The 13012-nt window shown below is 37.0% G+C and overlaps 3 protein-coding genes across 4 annotated transcripts in view; 1 reads left to right on the top strand and 2 right to left on the bottom strand.

Moving 5' to 3' along the window:
• Window positions 1-3368, bottom strand: part of kntc1 (kinetochore associated 1) — a 30253-nt gene extending 26885 nt beyond the window's left edge. Inside the window, exons 1-11 of the mRNA XM_028034805.1 lie at window positions 3180-3368; window positions 2929-3075; window positions 2488-2608; window positions 2162-2277; window positions 1879-1957; window positions 1668-1745; window positions 1541-1575; window positions 1343-1453; window positions 1118-1211; window positions 321-373; window positions 122-234 (exon numbers count right to left, since the gene is read on the bottom strand). Coding sequence (XP_027890606.1) covers window positions 122-234; window positions 321-373; window positions 1118-1211; window positions 1343-1453; window positions 1541-1575; window positions 1668-1745; window positions 1879-1957; window positions 2162-2277; window positions 2488-2608; window positions 2929-3066 — 938 coding nt within the window. The 5' untranslated portion in view covers window positions 3067-3075; window positions 3180-3368. The remainder of the gene's footprint in view (window positions 1-121; window positions 235-320; window positions 374-1117; window positions 1212-1342; window positions 1454-1540; window positions 1576-1667; window positions 1746-1878; window positions 1958-2161; window positions 2278-2487; window positions 2609-2928; window positions 3076-3179) is intronic.
• A 598-nt stretch (window positions 3369-3966) lies between these two features.
• On the top strand, window positions 3967-9358 carry rsrc2 (arginine/serine-rich coiled-coil 2). 2 transcript variants are annotated; one of them, XM_028033513.1, is made up of 10 exons: window positions 3967-4114; window positions 5367-5508; window positions 5765-5805; window positions 6778-6941; window positions 7481-7612; window positions 7720-7836; window positions 7991-8076; window positions 8162-8415; window positions 8503-8592; window positions 8681-9358. In XM_028033513.1, the coding sequence occupies exons 1-10, from the start codon at window positions 4109-4111 to the stop codon at window positions 8864-8866; spliced, it is 1218 nt and encodes a 405-aa protein (XP_027889314.1). In that variant the 5' UTR covers window positions 3967-4108; the 3' UTR covers window positions 8867-9358. The 2 variants fall into 2 exon arrangements, with proteins under 2 accessions (XP_027889314.1, XP_027889313.1); XM_028033512.1 differs by having other exon boundaries at window positions 7991-8094.
• A 795-nt stretch (window positions 9359-10153) lies between these two features.
• Window positions 10154-12649, bottom strand: LOC114154428 (uncharacterized). Its single transcript, XM_028033514.1, has 4 exons — window positions 12410-12649; window positions 12128-12257; window positions 11873-12006; window positions 10154-11401 (listed from the first exon to the last, which is right to left on the bottom strand). Exons 1-4 carry the CDS (start codon window positions 12524-12526, stop codon window positions 10625-10627), a joined length of 1158 nt encoding a protein of 385 aa, XP_027889315.1. The 5' UTR covers window positions 12527-12649; the 3' UTR covers window positions 10154-10624.
• Window positions 12650-13012: the final 363 nt, after the last annotated feature.

Below are 13012 nucleotides of genomic sequence, written 5' to 3'. Positions count from 1 at the left end.
TCAGATTTATATTTGCTTTATTGGCCAAGATTATGCACACAAACAATAAGTTGGACTTCAGAGACACATCTCTATGTGTAGATAGAGTTACACAACTTTATTATGATAGACTCGTACTTACATCACCATGGAGGCAGAGCCACACTCCGTGGTTAGTTCAAAGTCGTGAACGGCCAGCTCTGGCCAGCAGCGAATCATGACAAGAAAATGCAGGTCCCAAACGCTCAGAACATCCTGATGCAAATTTACAACATAAACGTAAAACATTCAATCTGCTGCCTGTGAAGCAAATATTAAAGACCCTATAACATCAAACTCACCTCAGAGTCCAAAATATACAACAGATTTTCCATCACTACCAGCTTTCTCACACCTGGAAAAATAAGACACAAGGTAAGAACAAGAAGCTCATTACCATTTCACCTCACATTAACAGACCAAACACTGCAATGCTTTGCAAACTGATTCATAAACTGAACTTTATATTTTCTAAGCGTAAACTTCGGCATATTTTTGTGTGCACTTATAGTTCAGATACATATGCTATGGTACATCATTGAGAAGAAGGAGAACGATGCATGGTTTTACTCGGATACAATGAAAAATCTCAAACAAGTGGCATGAACTGGTATTTAGTCCCTGGTAGTCAATATTTGTAGAACCATCTTTTTCTGCCATAATAGCAGCATTTTCCAGCTTTGCTCATCTAAAGAGGAAGGCTTTTGCCAATTCTTTAGATTGGATGGAGAGATTAAATGGACATTTCTAAGTCTTGCCACAGCTTACTTATTATATTCAAGTTTGGATTTCCCCTGAGCAATGAGTGTTAAATATTGGTTATTGACCATAACAGTAATATTAATATTAATTAGTTTACTCTAATTTTGATCAGGTGAACTTAAAAAAAACACACACATAATTAGTTGGGGTTTTTTTTGTCTTAAACAATATTTCTGTTTGTATCCCAATAGTACGATGCTTTTTGTCCATGTGACAAAATGTTAGGATCCTACTGACTCAAGGGATATAAATACTTTTGCAAGGCACTGTGCTGACTTTCCTACAATTAAACATTTTTTAGAATAAAAACCAGGATTCTGCAAAACAATCACCTTACCAGGAATTAGGCTGTTGTTGATGGACTGAGCAAAGCACATCTTTGCCTTAAGATGATCCATCTTCCAGTGAGTCACAATATTTTCTTTGTCCCCCTGCCAAGTTTTGACATGACAGTGGGTTTCACAATTTACTTTCAAAAATTTCACTTTGCTTCTTTTTGCATGAATCCAATGATAATGCACAGATACGGTGAGTAAATCAAACACTTCTTTTGCACACTGACCCCAATAATTAGATTGATTTCAAGGCCAACACTGAAGATCACTGCTGTACTGCAGCCCTCATCATGGTACTCTTCAGTAGAGCAAAAGTCTACCCTCATGAGACTCTGGAGCTGAATATGGGAAAGAGAGATTGTTATTTTTCTGTCATTTAAAAAAATTATCCTGTAGTGTAATGGAGAAAAGGGGCCTTAGCTCACCTCTTTCAAAGCTCCCACGTCCATATTTTCACATGCTTTCATAGTAAAAGGATAAAATGTAGTTTACTGTATTTAAAGAGTGGCTCCAAATAAACACTGCATATAATCCAACATAAAAATTCAATACCTGTCTCTATCTTTGTCAAAGCAAGGTTTGAAATGTGGAAAAATCCATCCTTAATAAGAAGAAAGACATGATACATCCCTGTCACAAGAAACAAAACATATGATTTTAAAAAATTTATGATATATCACTTAGTGCCAAAATATTCACAAAATTACAAGAAATACAAACTGTCTATTAGAGATTCTGCTCAAAAATAGTATAAAAACTTTACCAGAAGATGACTGATCCTCATTTAGGATGAGATAGCGGTAGGTTTTCTTGTCTTCACTTGATGGTTTTTGAACCAAAGCCTGCAAATTTCAAACACAAGGCACAGAGATAAAACATAGAAAGAAAAATTGAGAGGAGAGAGACAAAAAAAGACAGATTCTAGTTGTTTTTTTAAAAACAAAAAATGTCATTGTCAAATTAGTTGGTGATATTTAATGTAAATCCATTACATATAAAAATATGTTCTAACTCAATAACCACATTAGAAATACAAACTCCCATACTCTTGTAAAGAGGATTCTTTTGTGTGGAACATAGATCAAATGAAGGTTTCCATTTCTTTCACAGACCACCAAAAATCGTCCATTAAGGCAAACATCAATTGTATCCACATCCGTTTCTAAAAAACAACAACAACAAAAACAAATTATAGTCGGGCTTTATAGTTTTCTTTGAGTTCTGACCTACTCATTTTGATTGGGACATTTTACTTTTTACGATCTTAACACCAAATGCGGTGAGACAGTTATTTAATTTTAAATTCAACAGAAAGTGAACAACTCTAATTTTTCCTAACTGATCTGGTAAAAGAAAACAAGTGATGATTTACCAAAGTGGAGAAGGAGAAGAATGGTCTGATAGCTCTGATCAAATAGGATCACCGTCTTGTCAATGACAACAATATTCCAATTGGAAGCACCAAAGGATAAAAGCCGGGGATCTGCAGGAACCTGCAAAAAGCATTCCTAATAAATCATCTCAAAAAATGGTAGGCTGCAATGTAGAAAAGTCAGAGTTTTTTTCAGTTCAACTAAAGACTTAAAAACCTTATTAAGATCAATATGATTTATATTTAGAGCTCCCAAAAATTACAATTAATAAATTAAATTAATAACGTAAATCCATTTTAGGGTGAGTGGAACCCTTCTTGATGGGAAGCAAAAAATCTTAGCTACGCCCCTGGTCAAAAGTGTATAAGGAATAACCAAAGCACAAGGACTTGAAGAAAGCATGCCCAAGTTCTTGTAGTGCAAATACTTGCACTAATTACCTTATCGGAGGAGGATATTTTGACCAACGTGTCAACCTGATACAAGCCGCTTCCATGCTCCTCTCCTGACACGCTCTCCAGGCGGACCGTGCTTGTATCTTCGTTGGTCAGAAGCTCGACGTCACTCCACGTCGCCATTTCTTAAAACTGTCACAAAATATGAAAAAATATATATAAATATGTGCCTCGAACTGTTCCCTACACTAGCTGACCCTCTACTAATCCAAGTGAATGTTGACGATAACACAAACCTCAGCGATAAACTTTGAAACCGATTGAGAGCAGGCGTTCATATCAACGCCGTCGTCTTTTATCCGATGGGATATTTAGACGTTAGCGGCGAATGATCGCCGTGCGTGTTATTTCTAGGACTGAAGTACAGCATCAACACGAGTCCACAACATTAGCTTTAGAATTTGGCGGGTCGCTGTATAGTCGTTAGCAGTTACTTTTGGTTTTTGACCCTGCGTTGTGTCTTCCAGGTACATCTTCTCAAACAGCTCACGAAAAGCAATGCTTATTTAATAATGATATTAGTTCATTATCCAGACAACGACACAGACTTTAATTTTGAATGTGTTTAACGTATACATTCCAATATATCAAAGGGGATTCGTTTAAAAATATAATTAATGTGAAGCTTTATTTAAGCCTGTTGAAATCGTTACAGGGTAAAAAAAGCAATGTCGCCCATTCCGCGTTGCCAGGTTTGATTTACACAGTTGTAAAAAGTAACTTTTTCATTACATCCAATACTTTTTTTATTCTCCATCTAATCAGTTTACCTTGACATACAACAGCATTATAAAAAATAAATTAGACGTATTATGTCAAACACTGCTGTCGAAGGGCATTAGTGCTCAAATGCAAAAACCTTTTCAGCGGTTTTTTAAGGACTTATTTTATTTGTTTTGTCAATGGAATAAATACCCAGTATATTTATATCCATATTATTTGCAAAAATATGTTTTAAACATTTCTAATGATCCCGTTTCTATGCATTCTTTAACAACACTGACGATTTTAGTGCAATGAAAGCATATTTACGGTTCAAACTGGCAACCCAGCACAGTAGCTAGCTGAGGAACACATCGACCTGGCTGGAAGTAAAGTCCTCTACCGTTTTACGTTGAACCGCTTCAGAAAGGATTTATTCCGTATAAATTGGTGACCCCGGATTATGTCGGTAAGTACTAATACATCAACTACATTGATATGTGCTCAACAGAAGCGGTTTTAACAAAAAATATTGGTAAAAATGTACTATGTGGTGCAGATTTTTTTTCTTAAAGATGGCGACGGTCGATGGTTGTTAGCCTAGCGACATCATGGCTACTGGCTATAGAAAAAAAATATGAGCTGTTAGCCCATATTTAACTTCTCTTTCCCAAATTACGGCTTTGAAACTAAGTGAACCAGCCAATTAGCACACGCTAAAATGTACAGCATTGAGTTGTGTACTTAAATATGTAATTGTTCTGGCTGCAACTGTAAAGTTAGCCTAATAAAACGCCATTCAGGTCTAAATAAATACGCACCGTACCGCTAGCTCGAACAGGCTTAGTACCTGTAATATGTTCATGATGTGTGTTTTGAGATAATGGATTTTATTTTTAGTGAATGTGTCATATTGGACTAAAATCTGGACATTTGTTATCCATTAAATAGGTGTGTTGACAGTTTCTTTTATGTTTTTGTTTGTCTAAACAAATTAATTCATATAAAAGGGCACACCAAAAAACTCTAAATCGATACTAAGACTGTGTATGCAGCCTGAAATTTAAATGTTTAAGAGATTTTAAAGGCTGAAAGTTTTGGAGTCATGTCACTAAATTCAGATGGAAAAGTTTGATAGTTTGTGACCCAAACTTTAAAAAAAAAAGTTTTATTTCAATAATGTGTTTAATATTCTGCGTTTTTGATTAATATAACCCACCCATAATTATTAACGGCCCTGTTATGCTGTTGTCAGTCAATTAAACAAACAGAAACAGAGAATCAACTGCATGAAAACAAAGTTGTGTTCAGCATGTGTTCGTTTTTAAATAAAACACTATGTCAAGCCCAAATCTTAATCTAAAAATTTTAAATAAGAGTTGAAATTGATGGTTCCAGTATTTTCCATTTTTAGTGGAATCTGGCAGGTTTTTATTCGGCAGATGAGTTATTAGACTGACATTTTGAGATTTAGCGTGAGACAGTGATGATGACCTAGTTAAGATTATTAAATATATGGAAAATATCACAGGAATTGATCGTGATGAAAAACTCTAGTAAAATAAAGAGAGTGATAAGAGCAAAGCAAACCCTTTAATATTTACGGTACTGCCATTATTTCTGTTCTGTCAGCACTTTAGGTTATTGTATTACTCTGGAGTCTATTCTATATAAATAGATTGATCTGCTGCTGGTTTTACTTATCGACCCATTTGTTTCAGGCAAGCGACGACTCTGCAGAGTTGAACAGATCAAGTTCTCCAGTTCATCACAGAAGAAAGCACAGCATGGAATCTTCTAGGTCTCCCCGATTCTCCAAACATCACCATTCACGGTCAAGGTCACGTTCCAGGGAACGAAAACGTAAGTGCTTAGTAAAGGTACATAGTCTCTACTAGAAAGGTTTTACACAGCTGGCCATTAGATTCCAAAATATTATCAGCAAAGTTTTTTTAAATGCCTAAAGTTACTTAAAATATATTGTTATGTAAGCATGTTACATAGTTGTCTATTCCCCTCAAAGCCATTCTGGATGTGGGATTGTTATGCAATTGTTGCCAAATGGGTTCCCTTATTTATATTCTGATCAGTTGGGAAAACTGCGTTCTGTCTTTTCTAGGTGACAGAAAATACAGACGAAGTCGGAGCAGGAGCAAAGAGGTAATTAATATATTCATTTAATTTAATGAAAAACATTTTTAATTTGATTGTAAAGCACCATAGTTGCTAGTTTTAGGTCATGGTGAGTATTTGGTGCCTAAGTTCAACATTTGTATGATAGAAAAGCTCAGAACAAAAAAAAAGGACTACAGGCTCATGTCAAAAGGATATTTTTTGCCCTCTTAATGTTCACATGTATCGCAGGAAGCTTGTGTCCTTGGATATCTGTGATTATTGTAAACATATAAATTGGTGAAAAATAGCTTTTTTTTCTTTTATTTTTGTTAAATCCTGTGTGGAGATCACATGATAACATTTCTACAATAAATCATACTCAGCGTGCTAATGCACGAAGAGACTGAACAGAGGACCCTGCTGACATAGCAAAATAATATGCCTACTACTGGGACAGGTAACTATCTGCCATTCAAACTCCTATTTGTCTCACAATGTTTGTAGAAAAAGTGGCATTAACTCTGTCATCTCTTGCAGCTAGGAATGGGCATTCACTGAATCTCAAAATGCTTTAAACTTAAACACAAAATCAGTTGGATGCCCATCCCTATTTTAACCTTTAAGTTGGTCCAGTTCAGAGTGTTTAGGTTTCATTGAATTGTTAATGGATTTTTAGCACTAATTAGAAGTTTCTGCCTTGATAGTCAGAATTTAACATTTGCATGCACGTCATCAAATCTAGCAAAAAGTTCCAGAAATGCTGGCTTCATTTGTTACTGTTGCTATTCTTTGGTCTCCTTATCAGTGCAGCCAAAACAGTGCATACTCAGAAATACCCACTTATACAGTCATGATCTGAGAATTATGTTGTTGTTTTTTAAAGATGGGTTTCGAAATGACAAGGTCAATTCGTCTTGTCAGATTTTTTTTTTTTTACAAACCTTTTGCTCTAAGCCATGGTACTAACTCTTTTTGTTGCACTATTTTCCTGAAAGAGACAACTTCTTCTTAAAACAGGCACGAAAAAGGGATTCAGAGAAGCCATCAAAATCTCACAGAAAATCAGACGATCATCAAGAGCAGGAGAGACATCCAGCAGAGAACGGAGAGGACCGATCCAGGCGGAAGGAAAGGAAGTCTTCGAAGGGGCGGAGCTTGTCCAGGTCACACTCAAGAGAGAGGTTAGTCCGACTGATAAGTAAGCAGCTCTTTTCACATGCGATTTGTCTTGTGACAGAGAAGAGAGAAATGCTATGGATTATGGATTTGTTTTTTCTTCACCCAAAATATTTCCTGTGAGTTACAAACTGTCTCTGAACGGGCCGTCATGTTTGAGACAAAACCAACAGCTTGTTTGCTGTTAGAAAGACTTTGTCATTTACTGCTGTAAAATAAAATAAATAATATTTGATGTGGATATTATAGTGGAAACATACAAAAACCATGGTGCCAGACTTCCTCTTTCACCATGTTTTTCAGTTTATTCTGACAGTTAATGAACTTTGCTAGGGCCATGCAGTTAAGCCCTTAATTGTTTATATCACTGGCAGGTTTAGGTCTAAAGTAACCTAATCAAGTAGTCAACAAAATAATCGATAGAATAAATGATCTTTAGTGGCAACTCTAATAAAATTATGGCTGTATTTGTGTAATCTCTTGGATTTGTGTTTGTTTACAGTTTATATACAGTAATTTGTTTTATTTTTATTTTTTACTGCAGACTGCATCACAGCAAAAGCAGGGATCAGCGGCGGTCCAGATCGCGCAGCCGGGACAAGAAGAAGAAAGCCAGGTCTCGTTCAGGTTCCAGAACCAAACATCGTCACCACAGCAGAAGTCGTAGCAAAAGCAAGTGAGTGTTCTAAAATCAAATTATTTATTGTAACTTTTACACGTTTGGGCAGGAGAGTGGAGGTACCCAAACTATTCTTCCTAATTTTCCATTGATTATTGCTTCAGGGAGCGAAAGAAGAGGGTCGAAAAAGTGCACAGAAAGAGTCTAAGCAGGTCTGTTAGTCCACTGGTCTTCCGTGGGCGAAACACAGCGATGGATGCACAAGAGGCTTTAGCCAGAAGGTAAAGGAATGTTTTTGTTAATTGAATGTAAATTCACAAGAGTTTGTTCTGAGGCTTCTGTGCGTGTAGTTCTTATACAGACTCGAGAATCATGTGATTTAATTTAAACAAAAGAGAAAATTAGGTCAATGTTTTTTTTTATTTTTCTTTCCAGACTAGAGAGAGCCAAGAAACTACAAGAGCAGAAAGAGAAAGAAATGTTGGAGAAACAGCAGCAGCAACAGCAGGAAATGGCTGCAGGTGATGTATTATTGCTGAGTAAGTGTTCACAATGTTTATCTTTCTGTTCAGATTCTGGTGCTAATGCTCATCGTTCTGTCCTCAGCTGTGGCCGCCCCCATTGCAGCTGCGGCTGCTGCCTCGAACCCTGGCCTGAACGTGGCTGCCCTTCTGGCCTCTGGGACGCAGGTCACTCCTCAGATTGCCATGGCTGCACAGATGGCAGCGCTTCAAGCTAAAACCCTCGCAGAGACTGGCATCGCTGTGCCCAGTTACTACAACCCGTCTGCTGTCAACCCCATGAAGTTTGCAGAACAGGAGAAAAAGAGGAAAATGCTATGGCAGGGGAAGAAGGACGGGGTACGTTTGTTTTTCTGGAAACTTGTGAATATATTTGACAACGATTGCTTACCAAAATACTTATATTTTGGTTTTGTACTTTCTAAGGAAAAGTCACAAACTGCTGAGTTGTGGGAGAAACTAAACTTTGGAAACAAGGACCAGAATGTTAAATTTCGCAAGCTAATGGGCATTAAGGTAAACCTCTTACTTTCTTTCATATTTTAATCACTTTTTGAGTTTTAGTTTAGAGTAAAAGGATATTTTACCCTTTGCGTGTTTGCAGGGTGAGGATGATGCAGAAGCTACCAAACAACTCAACGATGAAGGCTTAAAGACTCTTCAGAAGCAAGAGGAGATGTTCAAGAACCTCGATGTTCAGTACGAGATGGCTCGATCTCAGACACACACCCAGAGAGGAATGGGACTTGGCTTTTCCTCCTCTTTCTCTCGTGGGATGGATTCCATCTAGTGCCAAACCTCGGCACTCGTCCTCATCTCATCACATAATTCATTGCCAGCCCTCGAGCTTGCATGGATGTTGCTCTGAATCTGTATATTATTTATAGACAAAAGCCTCATAAATTGTAACGTGTATATAGTAAGACGCTGAGATTGTCTCAGCGTTTATTAATCTTTACGTCTGCGGCGAAAAAGGAGGAGTTATCTTGACTGGTGGTTGCGAAGGTGAAGTAGATATTTCCTTTTAATAATGTGATTCTTTTTTATGAAAAACAAATATATTGATGTGTGGTTGTCGGAGTACGATGTGGTTTAAGTTGATGCTGTTTACATTCATTTAGCAAAGGACACAGTAGCATTTTCGGAATTCCCCATCTTCACTTGTCATTGGGGAAAATCAATCATGGGTTGTTATAAACATTTGTCTACTTGACTGCTTTGGATAGAAATGAGTTTGAAATGTTTCACTCATTCATATAATAAATTTTGTGTTGAAAAAGGTTTCATGCATCACTTTGTGTTTTACAAAACCACATTCAGTTGATAATGTGTTGCATTGATGTCATGGGTGAATGATAAATTGTCCTTTGAACAGTTCTGAGCCTCTATTTTATATTTGTTGACCAAACAGCAGATTCTCCTACATTACTGTGTCTTGGGGAAAAAATTGATGGTCACTGATATAGGAGCACATGTTTATGAACAGGTTTGTTACCTCACTGAGTGAGGTAACTATAAGTTGTACTCAAGTAAATGTACTTCAAACTAATATCAGTCAAGTAGAAGTAAAAAGTAGGGTACAGTAAAGCTACTACTAGATGTTTCTTTTTTTCCCAAAAGGTTACTAAATAACTAAAATGTAACCATTAGTCAACCCAGATAATATCCCAAAGAAAAGCAGAACTGGAGTAACTGGCTGATTTCCAGTAGCTTACCACCATCAGTCTGTGAATAAATGTAGTGTGAAGCACTTTGGAGTTCTCTGGACTTGATAAAGAGTTACATAAAGTAAAAGACCATTTACTTTAACTGTGTTGTTGAATAAAGTACCATGGATTCAGGCGCCCTATGCCTCTAAAATATGGTGATGTTTATGGTTCAATTTAGTATAACATGTTTTAGAACCACTTGATAAACAACACTGTTTTGTTTCTTTGCCAAATGAGCAGATGTAGCCAGATGCAATTTTTTCAATAAAACCATATTGAGATTAAAAAAGTTTTTTCTAAGCAGGAGCAGCACAGATTACTCACTTGTGGACTATGTTTACAATTAATCCAATGCGAAAAGATATCAATATGGTTTAGTTGAGTATTTGTTTATTTAAGTCAGTGCAACAAGATATCCCACTTTCTCCTAATATTGTGTATTATCCCTTCATATAATATTGTAATATTATCCTAATATTACAATATTAGGATAAGTATTCAAATAAAGCAGAGTTTGAGGACAATTATTGTGGGCTAATGCAAAACTCTGGGACTTGGAAAAATTACTTCCTATTCTTTGATGCAAAATAACAAAAAAAAAGACCATATAGGTGCAACTTATGTTTTGCCAAAATCAAGTTATGTTCTAAACAATAGTAAAGTATTTCTATGAATGAAATGTTTTCATAGACAGTTGATAAACCAAACTATAACCTACAATGATCCTGCAAATTTAGGACTGGAAATGATTTATCCTTTCGACAAAAGTGATTTACACAAAAATGCCATCTATAAGAGTTGTGCAGGTATTATGTTGGTGGCTCTATGGAAATCCTCTCTCATTTACATATAAGAGTTGAGTAGAGCACGTGAGCGACACCGGTAATGAGGTTATGGTTTGCGAACTCCAGAATAAGAAGCAGGATTGGATATTCGCTGCGTCTCTTTCCTTCAGTCGACTCATCACACAAGCCCATCCAGTGCAGCAGCAGTGTCTGCATAGCCTCTGGAAACAGTTCTACAGCCAGCTCCTCTGCAGGTGGTAAATCACTGATCTGTTCGATGTGCTGAACTTTAAAACTCTCTACTTTCTGGCTGATGCTGCTGTTGGCTGCATGAAACTGCTGTCCAAGCCACCGTCCTATACAAGTAAGCATGTAACTCGAATACACAGAGTCTTTAGTCCAGTCTTCAGCGTTCAGTAGTGCTAACACAGCGTCAGTCGCATCCTTTTCATCTAGGCTACCAGTCATGTATCGATCAATCTTCTCTAAGAGCAGCAACATAGTTTCCAGGCGATCTGTGCGGCCTTGAGGGGGAGAGCGGAGTTGGTCATCCAAGTGGTGCAGTTTTTCTCTGAGAGCAGCTACAGTGGGATGGATCTGCTCAGTTTGGCAGCTTTGTTTGGTGAAAGTACAATAATCATGATCTGCTGCTGTATCAGCTGTGTCTTCAGCAGATGCATGCGTGACGTTCCCGTTAATCTGGCTAAAATCATGTCCAGGTATTTCCAAATCTCTGTCAGCCACGCTTGGAGACGCTGGATTGTCAAGCTGCAGATTGAGGCTGTAATTCATTTCCAGTGGGCTTTTGTTTATCTGTGATTTCCAGACATCCTGCGACGAAAAGACAATCTGAATTATATATTAAACATGTCCAGTAAGAGTCAGATGACACAGAAGCCACTCTTCTTGTTTCTTGAAGATGTTTCACCGCTGAAGAAGTCTTTTGGCTGAGACATGAAACGTCTTCAGGAAACAAGAAAAGTCCACTTCCCTAGGAGTGTCACATCCAAAACAACTGAGAATCTACACAAGCATATCTTGTAAGAAATGTACATACTCCTATCCTTAAGTACCGTAAATATAATTTTGGGCTTTTAATTATTTTTAATACTAACATCTAAAGACACTGCAGATTTTCTCTAAGCTACACAGGTTCAAATATAAACATATCCCAACTTATATTTGGTGAAAGATACTCAGGTAGTTTCAAAGAAATGGCTCACTTTTTAGTTTACATAGAATTATGACCAAAACTGTAGAAAATAATCTAATATAATCAGGTTAATGTGCATGCATTTGTACCTGGAAATTCTCCAACACTGCAAGCTGCTCTTGCTTATTGTATATTTCAAAGGCTAAGCGGAAAAGTCCTTGAATGCTGTAAAACCACAAGCTGTTATTTGCAGCAGGAACCTTCAATCCCTGGAATCTGAAAGCTGCAACAAACACACAACAATAAAATAGGTTAAATACAGTAAGATAATAATAGCCCACACTGCAATAGCCATGGTGTTGAGATTCCCATTGGAATTTAATATGATCAGTAAAACATTTTACCTGAGGAAAAGTGTACTTTAGTGGCAAGTCCTTTCTTGGCAAACTTGGCATGGTACCTGGGATGGTTTTCCACCCGGATGTCAGTATTGGACAGGAGATCAGCTCCTAAATACAGTGGAATTACCGAATCCTGGCATAAAGGAAACGAAACACGGAATTATGTTATTTGACTGCAGTTAATATAAACATGTGTGTTTGACAATTGTAACACAAATTTAAAGTTTAGATATTGACTGTAACTAAATCTTAATCAAATTACGCGACAAGATCAGAAGATTTTACCTGCAGACAGCTGCTCAATCTGAACGATGTTGGATTCACTAAGCAAATAAAACGAATTTTCCGACAGCCTCCTTCCCACTGCGGTAAAGCTAACGGGGCAGGTGAACAGCTTGACATAACTACAAGCAAATAAATAGTTTTTCTCACGCTGGCATTATGTGACGTATCAATTGTATGTTTACCTTCTTCTTCTTTCTGGCGGGCGGGCAGGATGCCGTTCTTTCTTCTTCTTCTTCTACTTGTTTAATGGTGGTTTGCAATAGATGTTTTGACGCACTGCCGCCACCAACTGGAAGATAATATTTTACTTTAACAGCTGCAAAACTATCAGGCTGCAATTAGTACAGCAGACAAACATGAATCAACTTTTTTTTTGTCCAATTTTTTTAAACAAAATTCTGAATAATGTGGCATGCATTGCTACCCAGAGACCCATAGCAGTTTGCTCTGATAGCCTTAGCAACCATTAGAATTAGATACTTGCACTTTGTGTAGTCTGTTAAGCGTTTAATTTGACTTTCTATTATTAATGGATGAAAAAACAAGTTTCACATTGTTTAACGTCTGTTAACCTGAAATACATGACTGTGGGATTAAATGAGC

This window comes from Xiphophorus couchianus, chromosome 12, assembly GCF_001444195.1.
Source record: "Xiphophorus couchianus chromosome 12, X_couchianus-1.0, whole genome shotgun sequence".
NCBI classification, from domain to species: Eukaryota; Metazoa; Chordata; class Actinopteri; order Cyprinodontiformes; family Poeciliidae; genus Xiphophorus; species Xiphophorus couchianus.
This window is presented reverse-complemented; position numbering and strand designations above follow the sequence as displayed.

Excerpts from the sequence above, each read along its gene's own strand:
- rsrc2 (XM_028033512.1), top strand. Across the intron at positions 7,837-7,990 it reads CAAGAGGCTTTAGCCAGAAG|ACTAGAGAGAGCCAAGAAAC; the intron begins GTAAAGGAATGT and ends TTTTCTTTCCAG. Across the intron at positions 8,095-8,161 it reads AGGTGATGTATTATTGCTGA|CTGTGGCCGCCCCCATTGCA; the intron begins GTAAGTGTTCAC and ends TTCTGTCCTCAG.
- LOC114154428 (XM_028033514.1), bottom strand. The coding sequence starts at position 12,526 with ATGTCAAGCTGTTCACCTGCCCCGTTAGCTTTACCGCAGTGGGAAGGA. Across the intron at positions 12,007-12,127 it reads TAAAGTACACTTTTCCTCAG|CTTTCAGATTCCAGGGATTG; the intron begins GTAAAATGTTTT and ends TGTTTGTTGCAG. Across the intron at positions 11,402-11,872 it reads CAGTGTTGGAGAATTTCCAG|GATGTCTGGAAATCACAGAT; the intron begins GTACAAATGCAT and ends TTTTCGTCGCAG.